Source organism: Lissotriton helveticus, chromosome 12 (assembly GCF_964261635.1).
Source record: "Lissotriton helveticus chromosome 12, aLisHel1.1, whole genome shotgun sequence".
Classification (NCBI taxonomy): domain Eukaryota; kingdom Metazoa; phylum Chordata; class Amphibia; order Caudata; family Salamandridae; genus Lissotriton; species Lissotriton helveticus.
Genome location: NC_136073.1, coordinates 142924292 through 142940462, shown reverse-complemented (window position 1 = coordinate 142940462; position 16171 = coordinate 142924292). Strand labels below are relative to the sequence as shown.

At 44.6% G+C, this 16171-nt stretch overlaps 1 protein-coding gene across 1 annotated transcript in view; it reads left to right on the top strand.

The window, feature by feature from the left end:
- Positions 1-3105: 3105 nt before the first annotated feature.
- The window catches only part of LOC144799577 (hydroperoxide isomerase ALOXE3-like), a 167661-nt gene continuing 154595 nt past the window's right edge, over positions 3106-16171 (top strand). The window contains exon 1 of the mRNA XM_078670949.1: positions 3106-3310. Within this exon, the coding sequence (XP_078527075.1) occupies positions 3164-3310 (147 nt within the window). The 5' untranslated portion in view covers positions 3106-3163. The remainder of the gene's footprint in view (positions 3311-16171) is intronic.

Genomic DNA, 16171 nt, shown 5'->3' with positions numbered 1-16171 from the left:
CTATCTCCCTTATATCATACTCCAAAGGTGTCAGCACGTGTTGACTTCCTAAGAAGTACTCACGTCAAATGGGTCTGATAGCTTAAGGCTATGGAGCTCGCTCTAAAATGCTCCTTCTTCTCCGAAAAAGCAGAAGTCTCCCAATTCTGTCCCTGTGCATCATACGAAAAGACAATATTCAACCCACAATACGTCACATGATGAACTTTTTCATTTGCAACATTTTTCAGTACGTTTCCACATAAGCTTTAATCAGTAGTGGCCTGTGAAGCGAGTTCCATGGGGTGGTGAGGCAGGGTGGGGGAGGGGCAGGGTGGAGGGTAGTAAACACCGGAAAATGGATGAATGGAGTTAAGTAAACATTTAAATAAATAAAACAAATTTTGTTGCACGCGCTGCATCGCAAAATGTGATGCAGCGAGAGCAACAAAATTCATTTTATTCATTTAAATGTTTACTTACCTCCGTTCATCCATATTCTGGTGTTTACTATCCCCCACCCCGCCTCACCGCCCCACGGAACTCCCTCCACGGGCCTCTACTGGCTTTAATGAACCAGCTCCTCTTCCAGTAGCCTTGGTTCCCAGATAGGCCAGACACAGCAGGCATCCACCCTTTTTGCCTTCCAGTCTTCTTCAAAGACATTCCGGGTATCTCCTTAAATCTAAGAATAATGAGAGCGAATTCCTGCAGTAGGATGAGAATATACTATCTTCGAGTACAAAAGAAGATTCATTTAATTATTTCTTGGGCAACTAAGGAGAAATGGAACTCAAAATAACCTGCAGTTTGGGCCTACAATTAAGGCAACTTAAACTAAACACAGTGACATTGTACGAATTTAATTTTATCCTGCACATTATGCATACAGGAATTATAAATGTTTTTAATACACGAAAAGTCCTTCTTAAATGTGTTACACTACATTTCAACGCTATTATGACTTGAATAAATGCATCTTAATAGTCATGAAACACTGCAAACGACAAATATACGTGTAAGTGCGTTTAAACCATGAGTATAATGCATCCATACAATTTAGAGTGCTGTAAGCGCTCTATCAAGATAATACGGCAAAAAAATCTGAGACCTACAGAGATTGGAGAGGGTCAAGGAATTTGATTATTTAGTCATCAGGCTTTCACACTCACGTGTATAGCGCATACAAATTCATAAAAGCATACAACTGTTAAAACTTAAAGCAACATTGATCACTAGGGGCAGAGAAAGTTCAATAAACAAGCCAGTCTCCCCGCCCTTGAAATATGTAGATCCCAGGCTGCAAGTGCAGTGCATTATGGCTCATAGCTTTGGGGCTTTTATAATTTGAATAATCTTATGATAGACAAAATACATTTACATGATCGCTATTATGACAACCCCACAGTGCCCCTATAGTGCAGCTAAGACATGATCTTGCTCTGATACCCTAAAAATGAACATGCAAAGAAGAGACACAATTTATATTGGATCAAGATTTTGACCTCAGAGGAATTAGCAACGTACAAGGTGGGATTATAGAAAGTTTTTGACAGAACTCAGACATCCAAGATACCTTACATGAAATATGTTAAAAATAATTTAATAGATCTTGGATTAGTCAAGTACTGAGCTAAACTGTCTTCAATCGCCTCAAGAGCTAAAAGAATTGGGTTCTATGATGAAACACGTGTGCAAATACCACTTATGACTTTACTTCGCTGTCAATACCACGCCTGCATCATTGCCATGGAACATTATTACCACGCATATGACTTACCACACATGCCTATACTATGAACATTCTGGGGCAGATTTATGAGTTCTGGCGCATCTCTGCAAATCAGCAGGGATGCGCCAGAAATGATGTGACACGCAATTTCCTCCCTGCGTCACCACAAATGCGCCGCATTTACAATGCGGCACACCGTGGTGCAAGGATAGGGCGATGCGTGTCGCATCCTGTGGCATAAGGACGGCGCATTATTGGAGTTGTGTCGCAAGTGCGACGCGGCTCCACAAATGCTCAGGGACGCCTTATGCCTAACATGCTGCGTCACTCATTACGCCTGCTTCTAGCAGGTGCAGGGTTTTGACGCAGCATAGATGTAAAAATGACTCCGTAGGGGGGTCGCAACAGGGAAGGGGCTGTTCCTCCTGAAAATATGGCTAAATTGGCTTATCCACAATTGATATATTTAACTTGCCCTTAGGCCCCTGGTATATGGTACAGAAAATGCATCCACGGGCTAGAAATTAACTGCTACCTGTAGACTGCAGCAACTATTGTGCCATCCACATGGCTTCAGGTCAGTCCTGTGTAGCCTGACCGCAGCAGCATAAACGGCTGCTTTGAAACCTGCCAAAATAACAATTTTTGATAGGCTGTAGACCGTTTTAAATATTAATAAGGCACCATTATGTGCACCTTGATGTCCACAAGGTAAAGTGCCTGATATCTAAAAGCAGAACATGCTCATAATTAAAGCTGGTGTTGTCCTCCAGTAGGTAGGATACAGAAGCTATTTTCACTGGTAAAGCTGTAGCTGAATCTGAGAAAATGCAAAGGACATATTATAAACTTTAACCTGTAACTTTTGTCAGGATACAGACACAAAAATTGTTCAAGGAATATTTTAAATATTCATCGAAAATCTAATTTAATGGTGAAATCGGTATAGTTAGTGCTTAATTTGCAAAACAGAGAGTGCTGGTGCCCGAAGCTTTGCTCAGAATCCCATGGAAAGTGAAATGTAACCTTGGTGCGCTGAGTAACAAGTCCGGAATCCACCTCTCTGGCCTCTTTGATTCACTGTCAGACACTCCCTGCCCCTTTATCTCGCTCGTACTCGTCACTGTTTTCTCACCTTTTTGACGGGTTTCCAACTAATCTCTTCCTCCTCTTTCAGATTTGTGTTTTGTTTACTTTTGTAATTAGTTCTCTGGAAATATCTGTCGTGGTCAACTGAACCGCTTCAGCGAATTCTCAGGAAATAGCGGTAGTTACCAAAAGCTTTTGCAGTGTCTTCATAACCGCCTTTTGATCTTTGCTTCTCTGATAAGGATGGCTCTGGTCCAGCCTCCCTGGGTATAAAAAGGTTGGGTGTCGAGAAAGACGCTGCTTCCTTTGAAAAGAAGGGATTCCGCCCGTGCCACCCAGCACCTCAGAGCTGCCCTCCTGGACATGGCTGACTACAAAATTCAGGTGGAGACAGGGACGGCCGTCTGTGCCGGGACCCTGGACTGCATCTCCATCACCCTGGCGGGGTCGCGGGGCGAGGGTGAAAAGCGGAGTCTTGATCATTGCGGCCGTGATTTCACTCCAGGAGCTGTAAGTAGAGGCGCGGACTGACAGCTGTGGGCGCGCGCGCAGGACAGGCATCGGCACTCTGCCCTTCACCCGAGGTGACGGCCGTTAGGTGTTGTCCGTTACTTTCGATGTTTACTTGCGGTCCATTTGCACATGCTCACATGGACATGCACAGTCTCGAATGTTCCTCGGCTCCTTGCCTCCGAACTATTCTTGCAGACCTGATTTCTTTCTCTCCTGTCCAGTTTCTGCTCTTTTCCATGGCCTGCTTTCTCTCTTCTGCTCTTGCTGCTTTTTTTCTCCTATCACTCACTACTCAAGACTCTCGCCCTGCTTCATTTTTCTCCTCTCCAGTTCTTGTTGCACGAACTGAGGGGCATATTATCAAGCGGGTTTATCTCCGCTTTTTTGGCTTTAAAAGCCAAGAAAGCGGAGATAAAATGATCTCCCTATTACCTAGCTGTCGCTAACACCAGTTAGCGACAGCTAGTAGGAGATAGCGACCATCTTGGGCCCCACTTTGCATGTTAGTGATATTTATCACTAATGACATGGTGGGCGTGCCAAGATGTTAGCGACTGGAAACAGTCGCTAACATCGCTATCTTCTATTACCAACTTTTGGAGATATTCGCGCTAAGCGCGAATATCTCCAAAAGCTAACACCTGCCCTGAGCAGTTCTTAGCCATGTTATCCAATGGGAGGTGGATAACATGGCTAAGAGCATTAGCTCGGTAATGCATGAATATTGCTGACTTTTCAGAGATATTCATGCATTGCGGCCGTTTTTTATCGCATTTGCGATAAACCTTGGTAATAGCAAGGTTTATCTGCGATAAAAATCGCCGCAGCTCAGCGGTAAAATTTTGTCTCTAATCAAGCAATAGCGATAATTATCGCTATTGCTTGGTAATATGCCCCTGATTTCTCTCTCCTGCTGTTCCCGTTCAATCTCTATCTCATTAACGATTCCTGCTCTCCATTTTCCAAGCCTCAATCCTTCTATTTCATCACCATGTTCTCCACGTGCCGAGGGTCGGCTTTAACGCTGGTGGCCCACTCAGTGGTGGCTGGTGACATTTGAAAGTGGTGAGGCCTAAAATTATTGCTGTACTACACTCTCTTGGTCTTTGGCTCTATCTGCCTGTCTCTCACTCGTTCTTCTCGCCTATGTTTCTCTTCTGTGGCTGTGGATTTCTGCCTCTCACACGCGCTCTTTAGTTCTCTCTCTCTTACTTATGTTTGCACTGTCTGTCTCCTCTCCGTCTCTCGCCCACTCTTTTTCACTCTGTCTGTTTCTCACTGTCTCTCGCCATGGAGCTCCCCCTGCCCGTCTCTGAGTCTCTTTAGCTTTCACTGGGTCTCCCCCTCTCTCTCTCTCCTCCTTTTAACCTGCCCTCATCTCACTCTCTAGCTCTCTCTCCCTAGCCACCTGTCTCATTATCTCTGACTGCTTGTCTCTACCTAAAGCTGTATGTACCTGCGGCTGCTCTTTCTCTCCAGGTCTCTCTTCCCACCCCTCTACGTCCCACTCTCTGTGCCACTCTCTCTGTCCATGACTCCTTGGCACTGTCCGCTTCGTTCTACCTCCTGTAGTTACCTACCTACCTCGGGACTGCTGTCTTGCGTGTGTGAGCGGGTGTGTGTGTGTGTGTGGGGTGGGGAGGCGGGGGGACAGTTTATAATACCACAACCCATCGGAATTTAAGAATCTCGATCGAGGGTAGTGAATATTTACCGACCGCCGGCTAGTAATCAACAGATGTTTGACCGGTGTCCGGATAAAGCGCTACTTTCTTAATTCGTGCTTAAGGTGGGGGGAGGGTGGCGGGGGGTATGTTGGACCTAAGCACCTCACTAGACACAAACCCTTTGTATCATTAATGGGTGCACGACTCCTGCACTGACGGAGCGGGGATTATGACGTACACTGCCCTCGTGTTTTGAAAAGTACCACTGAGTTAGTTTGCAACATTTTAAAAGGATTGCTGAAATTCCCTCCGATAGGAAGCACATTTTCTACACTAAATACACGGGGCCTTATTTATGAGGCCGTGCGTGCCTTTTACGCTGCCGGTGCGTCACTTTTTGTGACGCACCAGCAGCGTAAAAAATGTGCCTTGTTGCACCATATCTACAAAGTGACGCATCTAGGTAGATGCGTCACTTTGTAAACCCTTCGCTACATTATACCTACGCCAGGTATAATGTATGCAAGGGGGGCGTATTGACGCACAGAAGGGTCGTAGAAGTGATTCAGTGAAATGTATGAGATTTCACTGCGTCACTTTTAGGACGTTGGTGCGTCAAAATCTTGCGCCTGCCTCAGGACGCATTGCTTGAGTTGCGTCACTTTTGTGACACACTCCAGCAATGCGTCACTTTTGTGCTTACAGATACGTCAGAAATACTGACGTATCTGTAACTCCCTGCGACCTGATGCGTCATACATTAAATATGACGCATCAGGATTGTCGCAAGGAGTGCGCAGTGAAAAGTGACGCATCGCTGTTTTCACGCAGCGATGCGTCCCTTTACACAAATGAGGCCCACGGTTTTTGTATCACCTTAATAACGTCGCAGGATTCTGCATTTGCCCACGTCGTGTGTGCAGAAATAAATACACATTTGAGTACTGCTGGTAATCTGTGGCAGCTGCAGTTACCGAAATTCAGTGGACACATTTTACGTAACAGGGCTCAGAAGTCACAGCCTACATTGTACTAAGGAATCAACTCAAATAAATAATGATCTTGGTGCGCGGAGTTCTCTTGCCATGTTTTTACATATAAATCCGCCATAACGTATGCACTGGCAATATACTATTCACAACTTTTCTAGTGATGTGTTTTTGTGTACAATTAGGCATTTTTTCACTGCATTTTAAAGACTTCCGGTCCGGGTACATGTAAAATTTGTATTTGGTGAGAAAGAATGCATTCTGATTTCAAATAATACAAGATTCTGACACCTCTTTTGCATAGTTGTGGGACATGTACAGGATTTCGAGTACTGACTGCTGGTTGGAAGCAGGGCAGGTTGAAAGTGTGGGACGGAGGTTGTGATTGCTCAAGCCGTCCAGGTTGGCAGGAATCTGTTTATCCTCATGACATGCCCTTTCTCGTTCAATCAGTCGCTCCCTCGACCAAAACCTTTGTGCTGCATTTACTGCTGGGCAGTCGCGGCTCGGGCGGGGGGGATGAGGATGGGGGAAATGGGGTGTCACGCGTGGGAGAGTGGGGGAGGGGGGTATTAAAATAAATTTTAAAAACCCTACCTCAGGCTGAGGTCCTGAGCAGGTCCGCGCCGCCGCCGGGTCCTTTGGCGCCTACCAACCCTCTCAGCCAATCCTGGTGCTGCCAGCAGAGCCAGGCTAGGCTTAGGGCACGGCTATTCTTCGCCCGCCGCATGCCCATCCTAATGGGCCCGAAGGGCTCCTAATGGGCATGTGTAAACAAGTCAAAACACAAGTGCGCATGAGGGGGCAAGGTGCGAAAATTTGCCCTCCATCCCCACTCACGCGCACTTGTGTTGTGCTGCTGCCTGTTGCCCCCCACTGGTCTGACAATCATGTCAGTCAACATGACGCCAGACCGCCCACCCCTTCAGACTCTGAAGGGGTGGGCGGTCCAACGTCATGCTGACTGACATGATTGTCAGTTCTCCCTCGGCGTCTTTGAACTTAAGTAAATGGAATCAGTTTACTTAAGTTCAAAGACGCCGAGAGAGCTGTGGGCGGGGGGACTACGCCCCCACACCCCAATGGACGCACCACGCCTGGGCCCACTGTGTGACAATCGTGTTTGGCGCCTCCCATATGACCTCCTTCTAGGATTCCCCCCACTACCACCCCACCAAAAGTGCCCCTCATTTCTACACAGCCCCTCTCTTAAAAAATGTCATTTGTTTTAAAGCGCTGGGAAAGGCTGGCTTTACTAATCGACTCAGCTATCCACATAAAATACAGATCTGTTCATTGTAGTGGGAGTATTAACCCTCTACACTACTTTATGTGGAGTCAATGCTGCCACTGGACACACCACCATCTCTCTCTCACTATCAGGAACATTGATCACAAGAGTTATCTTGACATTTTTATTGCTGCCTAAAAGCTGAATGCATAAGAAACTCTGCAGCAGGTGATTTTAAATCATACTTTGTTGCTAAACAAGGTACCCCCCCGCCCAACCCCCCAGGTTAGAGGCCCCCTCCATGTCAGCACCCAGTGTGGCAATTGCCCTGTACCTGACACACTCTAGACTCCTTTCATCCCTACTCATCAGCTACTGATTGCCACACTTTCTTTCAAAGTTTCCAGCTGTATGGAGCTTACTGGAGGTAACAGGAGGGCTAGTTGGCCCCCAGGCACAATCAGGAATAAAGAGGACTTCATCCCCCAACCAAGAGTGCACCAGGAGGCATGTTTGCAGAGTGGTGGAGAATGGGGACGTGGCCTGTGTCCACCTCTCAGCAATCCCACTGTGTGGGGTTTACTGGAGGTAAGAGGTAGGCTAGTTGGCCCCTAAAGGACTCCTGGCAGCGAAGGGGACTTCATTCCCCATCCAAGAGCCCGACAAGGAGCGCGTTTGCAGAGTGGTGGGCAAAGGGGGCGTGGCCTGCTATGAGAATTTAGCAATCCTGCTGTGTGGGGCTTGCTGGAGGTAATAGGGTGATAGTTGGCTCCAAGGATGTCCTTGGGGGCCAACTACTCCTCTTGTTACCTCCAGTAGTACCACACAGTGTTATTGTTAAGATGTCTTCGAAGGCCATCTCCTCCTTTCTCCACCACTCTGCAAACATGCCTCCTGACAGACTATGGGATGGGGGATAAAATCCAATCTACTCCTAGGGACTTTAGGGCCAATAAGCTCTCCTGGCACCTCCTGTAAGTCCTACGCAGCAGAATTCCTGAGCACTGGTCGGAGTCCCAGCACCCTTTCCCCACCACTCTGCAAACGTGACTACTAGTTAAAGAAGTGTTTGCAATGTAATAGGTTTTGCATTTGCGAGAATTAGAGCTATTGACATTGTAAATGTAAACGTTTTCACTAATGCTTTTTGTAGTGGAGTGGAGTGGATATACGTTGTGTATAGTGGAATTATGTGGTATGTTGTGCAGTGAAATTATGTGGATAGAAAGTTTGTGGTATTTAGTGTATTGGAATTATGTGGAGTGGGATTACGTGTTATGGAGAGTAATTATGTGATATGGTAGTCTGTGTTGTGGAGTGGTAACCTCAAGTTTAGTCTTCCTCGTTTCCATAGAAGTTCAACTATGAACTCAGTGAGACAAAAAAAGAAGGAATCTCTGAGGAGCACTTGTGGACCTAGTGAGAGGTATGAGCAGGGCCACTGGAATTATGCGACTGTTTGGCTGCACCGACTTTCGCACAATTATACATTTTCTGCATTAGCCATATAATTAATCATCTGCTCCCTAATCTGCAGATTTGAACCAAAAAAGCCTTGTTTCTAGCCCAAACGGAATTCACAACAAGGAGCTTAAGAGGGAAATCACCAGGCCACCCTCCTCTCATAAATCGTCAATACAATAAAGACCTGGCTCTAAGAGAGTTTCTTTAATGTCACTTTTAGGCACTGCTTCCAACGTGGGTCTCTCTCCCCCCACACTTTTTGGCACCCCATCCAATTTTCCGCAGTCCCAATACTCTCAAATTACTATTTTTTAATATAAAAAGGAGAGAAGAACCACTGTCAGTCAAGTCGCCCAACAATGCATCCCTTCCACCACATCATGTGAGTGAAGCACACTTACTAAAAAATAAGTGGAATAGTGAGAGGGCAACTCACGTATGCAACACCAGGGAGGCTACCAGCAGGTTCTCGCCAGTATTGCCACGTATATCATCATCGGTTGCCTACTAACTGAAGCAAAGAAAATAGTGTCCAAGAAAAAGACAAGGAAGGCTGAAAAAAGAAATAAACTGTCCCAAAATATAGACACCGTGGTATGCAGAGAACAGTGTAAATGTACAGGAATTTATATAGCGCAAATCACCAAGCGGTCTCTAAGCGCTTGCTTAGGGAATCCGTCCTGGTATTCCCCTGTGAGATAACCCCAGCACAGTATCCGCAAGGTGAAAGCCAGGCATCCCGCCGCGAGGGGCGTTGTGGAGATTAAGCAAGCTATTGCCCAGAGTCGCAGAGTGTGAACCCGTGAATCAAGTAGGCACCGGAGCGAGGATTGTTGAGTCCATGGACATTTTAGGACTCAAGACCCTGCCGAGCCGGGAATTGAACCCTGGTCCCGGGCTGACCTCTGCTTCCAGGTCTGCTCCTCTAACCAGTGAGCCACACTTCTCCACTGTTGTGTTCAGTGCAACTTAAAGTCGAGTTAAGACTCACTGTTAAGTTGCCCTTTTTATTTGAAAATGTGAACTTACACGAATTAAAAGCACTTCATGTTGCTAACCTTTTCCAAGAAGGCCATCATGTTTCATTGCCAATTACAAACGTTGTGGCAAATTAATCAGGGCGTGGGGTTCAATCACTCGCCTCTCTGGACTATGCTTAGTATAATGCGGATTGCCTGACAAGACAAAAAGACAGCAATTCTATCTCAGTAAAACCAGGTCAACCAAATAAAATCATACTTATGTGTATTCATCACTTCTTGGGTTACAATCATATATAGTTACCCGGTGTAGCCAGGAGTTTTCATACCAGCCTGCCCCAGACCAAAAGGGGTGTGTACATCACTCTTACCCCTTACTTGTAAACACTACAGTTGCTTATCAGTTACACCTGTGTAAAAAATAGTAAAACCTTACATTAACTCTACAGTTATTGTATCCCTTTTCTCTTCATTAAATGTATACTGACCCTATCTCAATGCCATCATTATAATGCAAATTACCAATCGATAAGACACTCGTCATATCAATGTGTGTGCGTCGTGCCCGGATGTATGCACGTCGAGAAGAACACGGACCACTACGGTATAACAAAAGAGTACTAAATCTATTGGGCTATCTCCTTAGTTTATCTCATACAATCATGCTTTTACGGGACTTCACTCATGCTCTTACAATCCTTTCTCCTATTGGAGAATAAGCTCACATTTTCAAATAAAGAGGGCAACTTAACAGTGAGTCTTAACTCGATTTTAAGTTGCACTGAACACACTGTTCTCTGCATACCACAGGGTCTATATTTTGGGGCAGTTGGTTTCTTTTTTCTGCCTTTCTTGACTTTTTCTTTGACACTATTTTTGTTGCTTCAGTGAGTAGGCAACCGTTGATGGTATATGTGGGCATACTGGCGAGAACCTGCTGGTAGCCTCACAGGTGTTGCATATGTGAGGTGCCCTCTCACTCTTTCACTTATTTTTTAGTAAGTTTTCTTCACTCAAATGCTGTGGGGGAAGGGATGTATGGTTGGGCGACTTGACTGAAAGCGGTTCTTCTCTCCTTATTTTATTACAAAAATAGTAATTTGAGAGTATTGGGACTGCTGGAAATTGGACGGGTTGCCAAAAACTGGGTGGGAAAAAAAGAGAGATCCTCGTTGGCAGCAGTGCCTAAAAGTGACATTAAAGAAACTCTCTTAGAGCCAGGTCTTTATTGTAGTGACGTCTAGCTCGAACGGCTCAAACATTACCAAAAATGCAGCGACAAGTGTTTCAGCGTGATGGAAGGACCTTTGCAAACTTAAAATTTTACTTATTGCTAAATGTGGGTGTTTAATTGGTACTAATGGTGTGCAAGCCAGTCGTGCTTCCTTTGGCGCATCTCTTGCCTCTTTCTGCAATTCTGTTGCTTCTTTCTGCACATTTCTTTCTTTTTCTGCACTTCTCTTGCCTCTTTCTGAAAATCTCTTCTTTCTGCATCTGTTTTCTTTCTTTCTGCACGTCTCGTGCCTCTTTCTAAACCTCATTTGCTTCTTTCTTTACCCCTTGCCTCTTTCTGCAACCTTCTTCCCTCTTTCTGCACCTCTCTTGCCTTTTTTTGTACCCCACATATGTCTTTCTGCACCCTTTGTGCCTCTTTCTGCACCTCTCTTTCTTCTTTCTGCCGTTCTTTCTGAAGCTGTCCTGCTTCTTTCCTCACCCCTCTTGCATCTCTCTCCACCTCTCTTACCCCTCTTTCTGCACTTATTTTGCTTCTTTCTGCACTTAGCTTGCTTCTTTCGGCACCTCATTTGCCTCTTTCAACACCTCTATTGCCTCTTTCTGCAGTTCTTTTGCCTCCTTCTGCACTTCACTTGCCTCTTTCTGTCACTCACTTGCCTCTTTCTGTACCTCTCTTGCCACTTTATGCACCTCTCTTGCTTCTTTCTAAACTCCTTTTGCCTTTTCTGCACCCTCTTCCCTCTTTGTGCAACACCTCTCGTCCTTCTTTCTGTACCACTCTTGCATCTTTCTGTACCACTGTTCCTTCTTTCTTCACCTGTCTTGTCTCTTTCTGCACTCCTCCTGTCTCTTTCTGTACCCCTCTTGTCAATTTGTGTACCTCTCATACCCCTTTCTGCACCCCTTTTGCCTCCCATTCCACCTCTGTTGGTTCTTTCTGCGCTGCTCTGGCTTCTACCTGCACCTCTGTTCCAAATTATTGCATCCCTCTTGCCTTTTTCTGCACCCCTCTTCCCTCTTTCTGTACCTCTCTTGCCTCAGTCTACCCACCACTTTCTGCACCAGTTTTGCCTCCTTCAGCAACTCTATTGCTCTTTCTGCAGTTCTCTTGCCTCCTTCTGCACTTCACTTTGCCTACTTTTGCACATCTGTTGGTTCTTTTGTACTGCCCTTGCTTCTTTCTACAACTCTCTTGCAAATTTCCGCACCCCTCTTGCCTCATTATGCACACCTTTTACCTGTTTCTGCACCTTTCTTACCTCTGCCTGCACCAGTGTTCCCTCTTTCTGTACCTCTTTTGCCTGTTTCTGCAACTCTCTTGCCTGTTTATGCAGTTCTCTTGCCTCTTTCTGCACCCCGTTGCTTCATTCTGCCCTTTCCATGCTTCTTTCTTCACCGGTCTTGCTTCTTCCTACACCCCTGTTGTCTCTTTCTGTACTCGTCTTCCCTCTTTCTATACCTTTCTTGCCTGTTTCTGCATCTCACATGCCTCTTTCAGCACTTTTCTTCCTTCTTCCTACACCCCTGTTGTCTCTTTCTGCACTAGTCTTCCCTCTTTCTGTACCTTTCTTGCCTGTTTCTGCATCTCACATGCCTCTTTCTGCACTTTTCCTGCTTCTTTCTACACCTCTGTTGCTTCTTTCAACAATTCTCATACCTCTTACTGCACTTCTCCTGCCTGTTTCTGCACCTCTCTTGCTACTTTCTGCACCCCACTTGCTTCTTTCTACACTTCTCTTGCCTCTTTCTGCACCTCTGTTGCTTCATTCTGCACTTTCCATGCTTCTTTCTGCACCCGTCTTGCTTCTTTCTATACCCCTATTGTCTCTTTATGTACCTCTTTTGCCTGTTTCTGCAACTCTCTTGCCTCTTTCTGAAGTTCTCCTGCCTTCTCCACCTCTGTTGCGTCATTCTGTACTTTGCTTGCCACTTTTTGCATTCCTGTTGCTTAATTCTGCACTTTCCATGCTTCTTTCTGCATCTGTCTTGCTTCTTTCTGCACCTCTGTTGTCTCTTTGTGCACTTTCTTCCCTCTTTCTATACCAAGCTTGCCTCATTTGTTCCTCTGTTGCTTCTTTCTGCACTTCTCTTGCCTCTTTATGAACCCTTCGTGACTCTTCCAGTACCTCTGTTGCTTCTTTCTACACTTCCCTTCCTTCTTTTTGCACTCCATGTGCCTCCTTCTGTACCTCTGTTGCTTCTTTCATCACTTCTCTTGGTTCTTTCTGCACTGCTCTTGCCTCTTTCAACAACTCTGTTGCTTCTTTCTGCACTTCACTCTCCTCTTTCTGTACCCCTCTTGCCTCTTTCTGTACCTCTGACGCTTCTTTCTGCACCTCTCCAGCTTCTTTCTGCAGCTGACTTGCCTCCTTCAGTACCTCTGTTGCTTTTTTCTGCAGATCTCTTTCCTTTTCTGCACCTCACCTGCCCGTTTCAGCAACTATGCTGCTTTTTTTCTGCAGACCACTTGGCTCTTTCTGTACCCCTCTGTTCTTTTTCTGCACCTCTCTTGCCTCTTTCTGCACTCCTGTTCCCTCTTTCTGCACCTCTCTTGCCTCTATTTATACCTCTGTTGCCTCTTTCTGCACTTCTCTTGCTCTTTCCATACCCTTCATGCCTCTTTCAGCACCTGTTGCTTCTTTCTGCACTTCTCTTCCTTCTTTCTGCCACCCCTGGTCCCTCTTTCTGTACCTTTCCTGCCTGTTACTGCACCTCTCTTGCCTCTTTTTGTACCTCTCTTGCCTTTTTCTGTACTTCTCTTGGTCTTTCTGCACCCTTCGCGCCTCTTTTCGCACCTTTATTGGTTCTTTCTGCACTGCTCTTGCTTCTTTCTGCACCTCACCTGCCTTTTTCTGTATACTTCTGTTGCCTCTTTCTGCACTTCTCTTGATCTTTCTGTACCCTTTGTGCCTCTTTCAGCACCTTTGTTGGTTCTCTATGCACTGCTCTTGCTTCTTTCTGCTCATCACTTACCTCTTTCCGCACTTCTCTTGCTTCTTTTTACACTTCTGTTGTTTCTTACAGCAATTCTCTTGCCTCTTTCTGCACTTCTCTTGCTTCTTTTTACACCTCTGTTGTTTCTTACTGTAATTCTCTTGCCTCTTTCTGCACTTCTTTTCCTTCTTTGTACACCCCTCCTGCCTCTTTCTGTACCTCTCTTGCATATTTGTGTATCTCTTGTACCTCTTTCTGCACACCTCCTGCCTCTTTCTGTACCTCTATTGCCTCCTTCTCACTCCAATTGCTTCTTTCTGTACCTCTCTTGCCTCTTTTTGCACCTCTGTTGCTTCTTTCTGCACTTCTCTTACCTCTTAATGCACCTCTGAGTAAGAGGTAGTTTTAATCCCCTTGCCCTATTATGTAGTAGGGCTTTACATGGGAGGTCATTCCAATCACAGCGGTACCCGAACCCATAGTGTACCCTACTGTATGTAGGTATTTTCACTGTATTCGTAATGTCTTTCAGCATAGCACTGGCTCCGGGCCTGGTTAGTCAGAGTCAGTTATCACCAGTAGCAGTCAGCAAAAAATTGGATGACTTTGCAATAAGGCCTCTTTCTGTACCTCTGTTGGTTCTTTCTGCATATCTTGTGCTTCTTTATTGCACCTTTCTTCATCTTTCTGGACTTTTGCTACCTCTTTCTCCATTTCTCTTGCTTTTTTTGTGCCTTTCTTGCTCTTTCTGCACATGTCCTACCTCTGTAGGCATAATTAGAAATAAGCATTAAAAAAACCTTTGAAATTCACTGACAAAACCATAGGTTTCAGGGACGTTATTGTTACAAATTAGCATTTAAAAACCTTTGAAATTCACTGAAAAACCATTGTTTTCAGGGACGTTATAGTTCGAAATTAGCATCTAAAAAAACCTTTGAAAATTCACTGAAAAAAACATAGATTTCAGGGACATTATAATTAGAAATGAACTTTTAAAAATTCACTTAAAAAATACAGGTTTCAGGGACGTTACAGTTAGTTGGACATTTCACTCGTACAAAACCAGAGAAATTCGGCTGTTATAGTTAGTTGAGCTAACTATAATTTGTGCCCACACAATTCACTGCCGATGACGTCATATATTACATCATTCATGACATGGTCAGTGACATCACTGATGATATCACTGATGACATCTCAAATGACATCATTGATGACATCACTGATGACATTATCCATGTGATAATCTGATGCACCTCCTCACACTCTAATATAACCTTTGATACACCCACTTTAAAATACAAACTACCATTTTCGAAACCATAGACACACCAATACCAGTTAATATATACCCACTCACTGATGCCTAGGTCTATACACACATCTACTCATTCACCATACAGTCACTCATACATGCAGTTACTCATCAATACAGCACTATCATATGCACTCATACACCTATACAGACACTCACACACCATCACTCATCCTTAGAGTTACTCACAGACCTAGTCAGTCATGCAAAGAATCAATTACACTCTAACTTACTCACCTATACAGTTATACACACAGCACCTCACTTATTCATACAGATTCTAACACATACTTACTCTCTTCTACAATCACTGACACCAGCACACACTCAACTCATCCATACAGCCACTTTCACAATCACTCACTCTAACATATAGTGATTTATATACTCCAACACTCACATATACTGCCATTCACATATGTAATTACTCACACAGGTTCCACTGAGACATCCATTCACTGACCAACACACCAATACACACACACACCACCCATACGGCACTTCACAGATGCACTCTTGAACCCATACACCCAATGAATCACCCACTCACACATCTATGCACACATAGATGTGCACACACCTCCCACCCACACGGACACTCAGGCACCAATACAAATACTTAGTCAAACAATCAATAACCCATATAGTCACTCATGTAGCTACTCAACAACCCATGCAGCCACTTACATACCAACAAACAGATTGTTACAGACATTCACACAGTTTTGTCAGTAACCCATGCATTCAGTAAGACATGCTTAATCGCTCACTTATAGTCAGTGACGCACCTACTAAATCATCCATTCAGACACTTATACACACACTCATTCTTCAATACACCTTGGCATATAATTATATATATATATATATATATATATATATATATATATATATATATATATATATATTCACTGAAAAAACCATAGGTTATAGACCATATATAGTTAGGAAATAGCATTTAGAAAACCTTATTTTACTCACACAAAACCATTGAAATTCCATATATAGTTAGTTGCACTAACTATATATCGCGCACCTG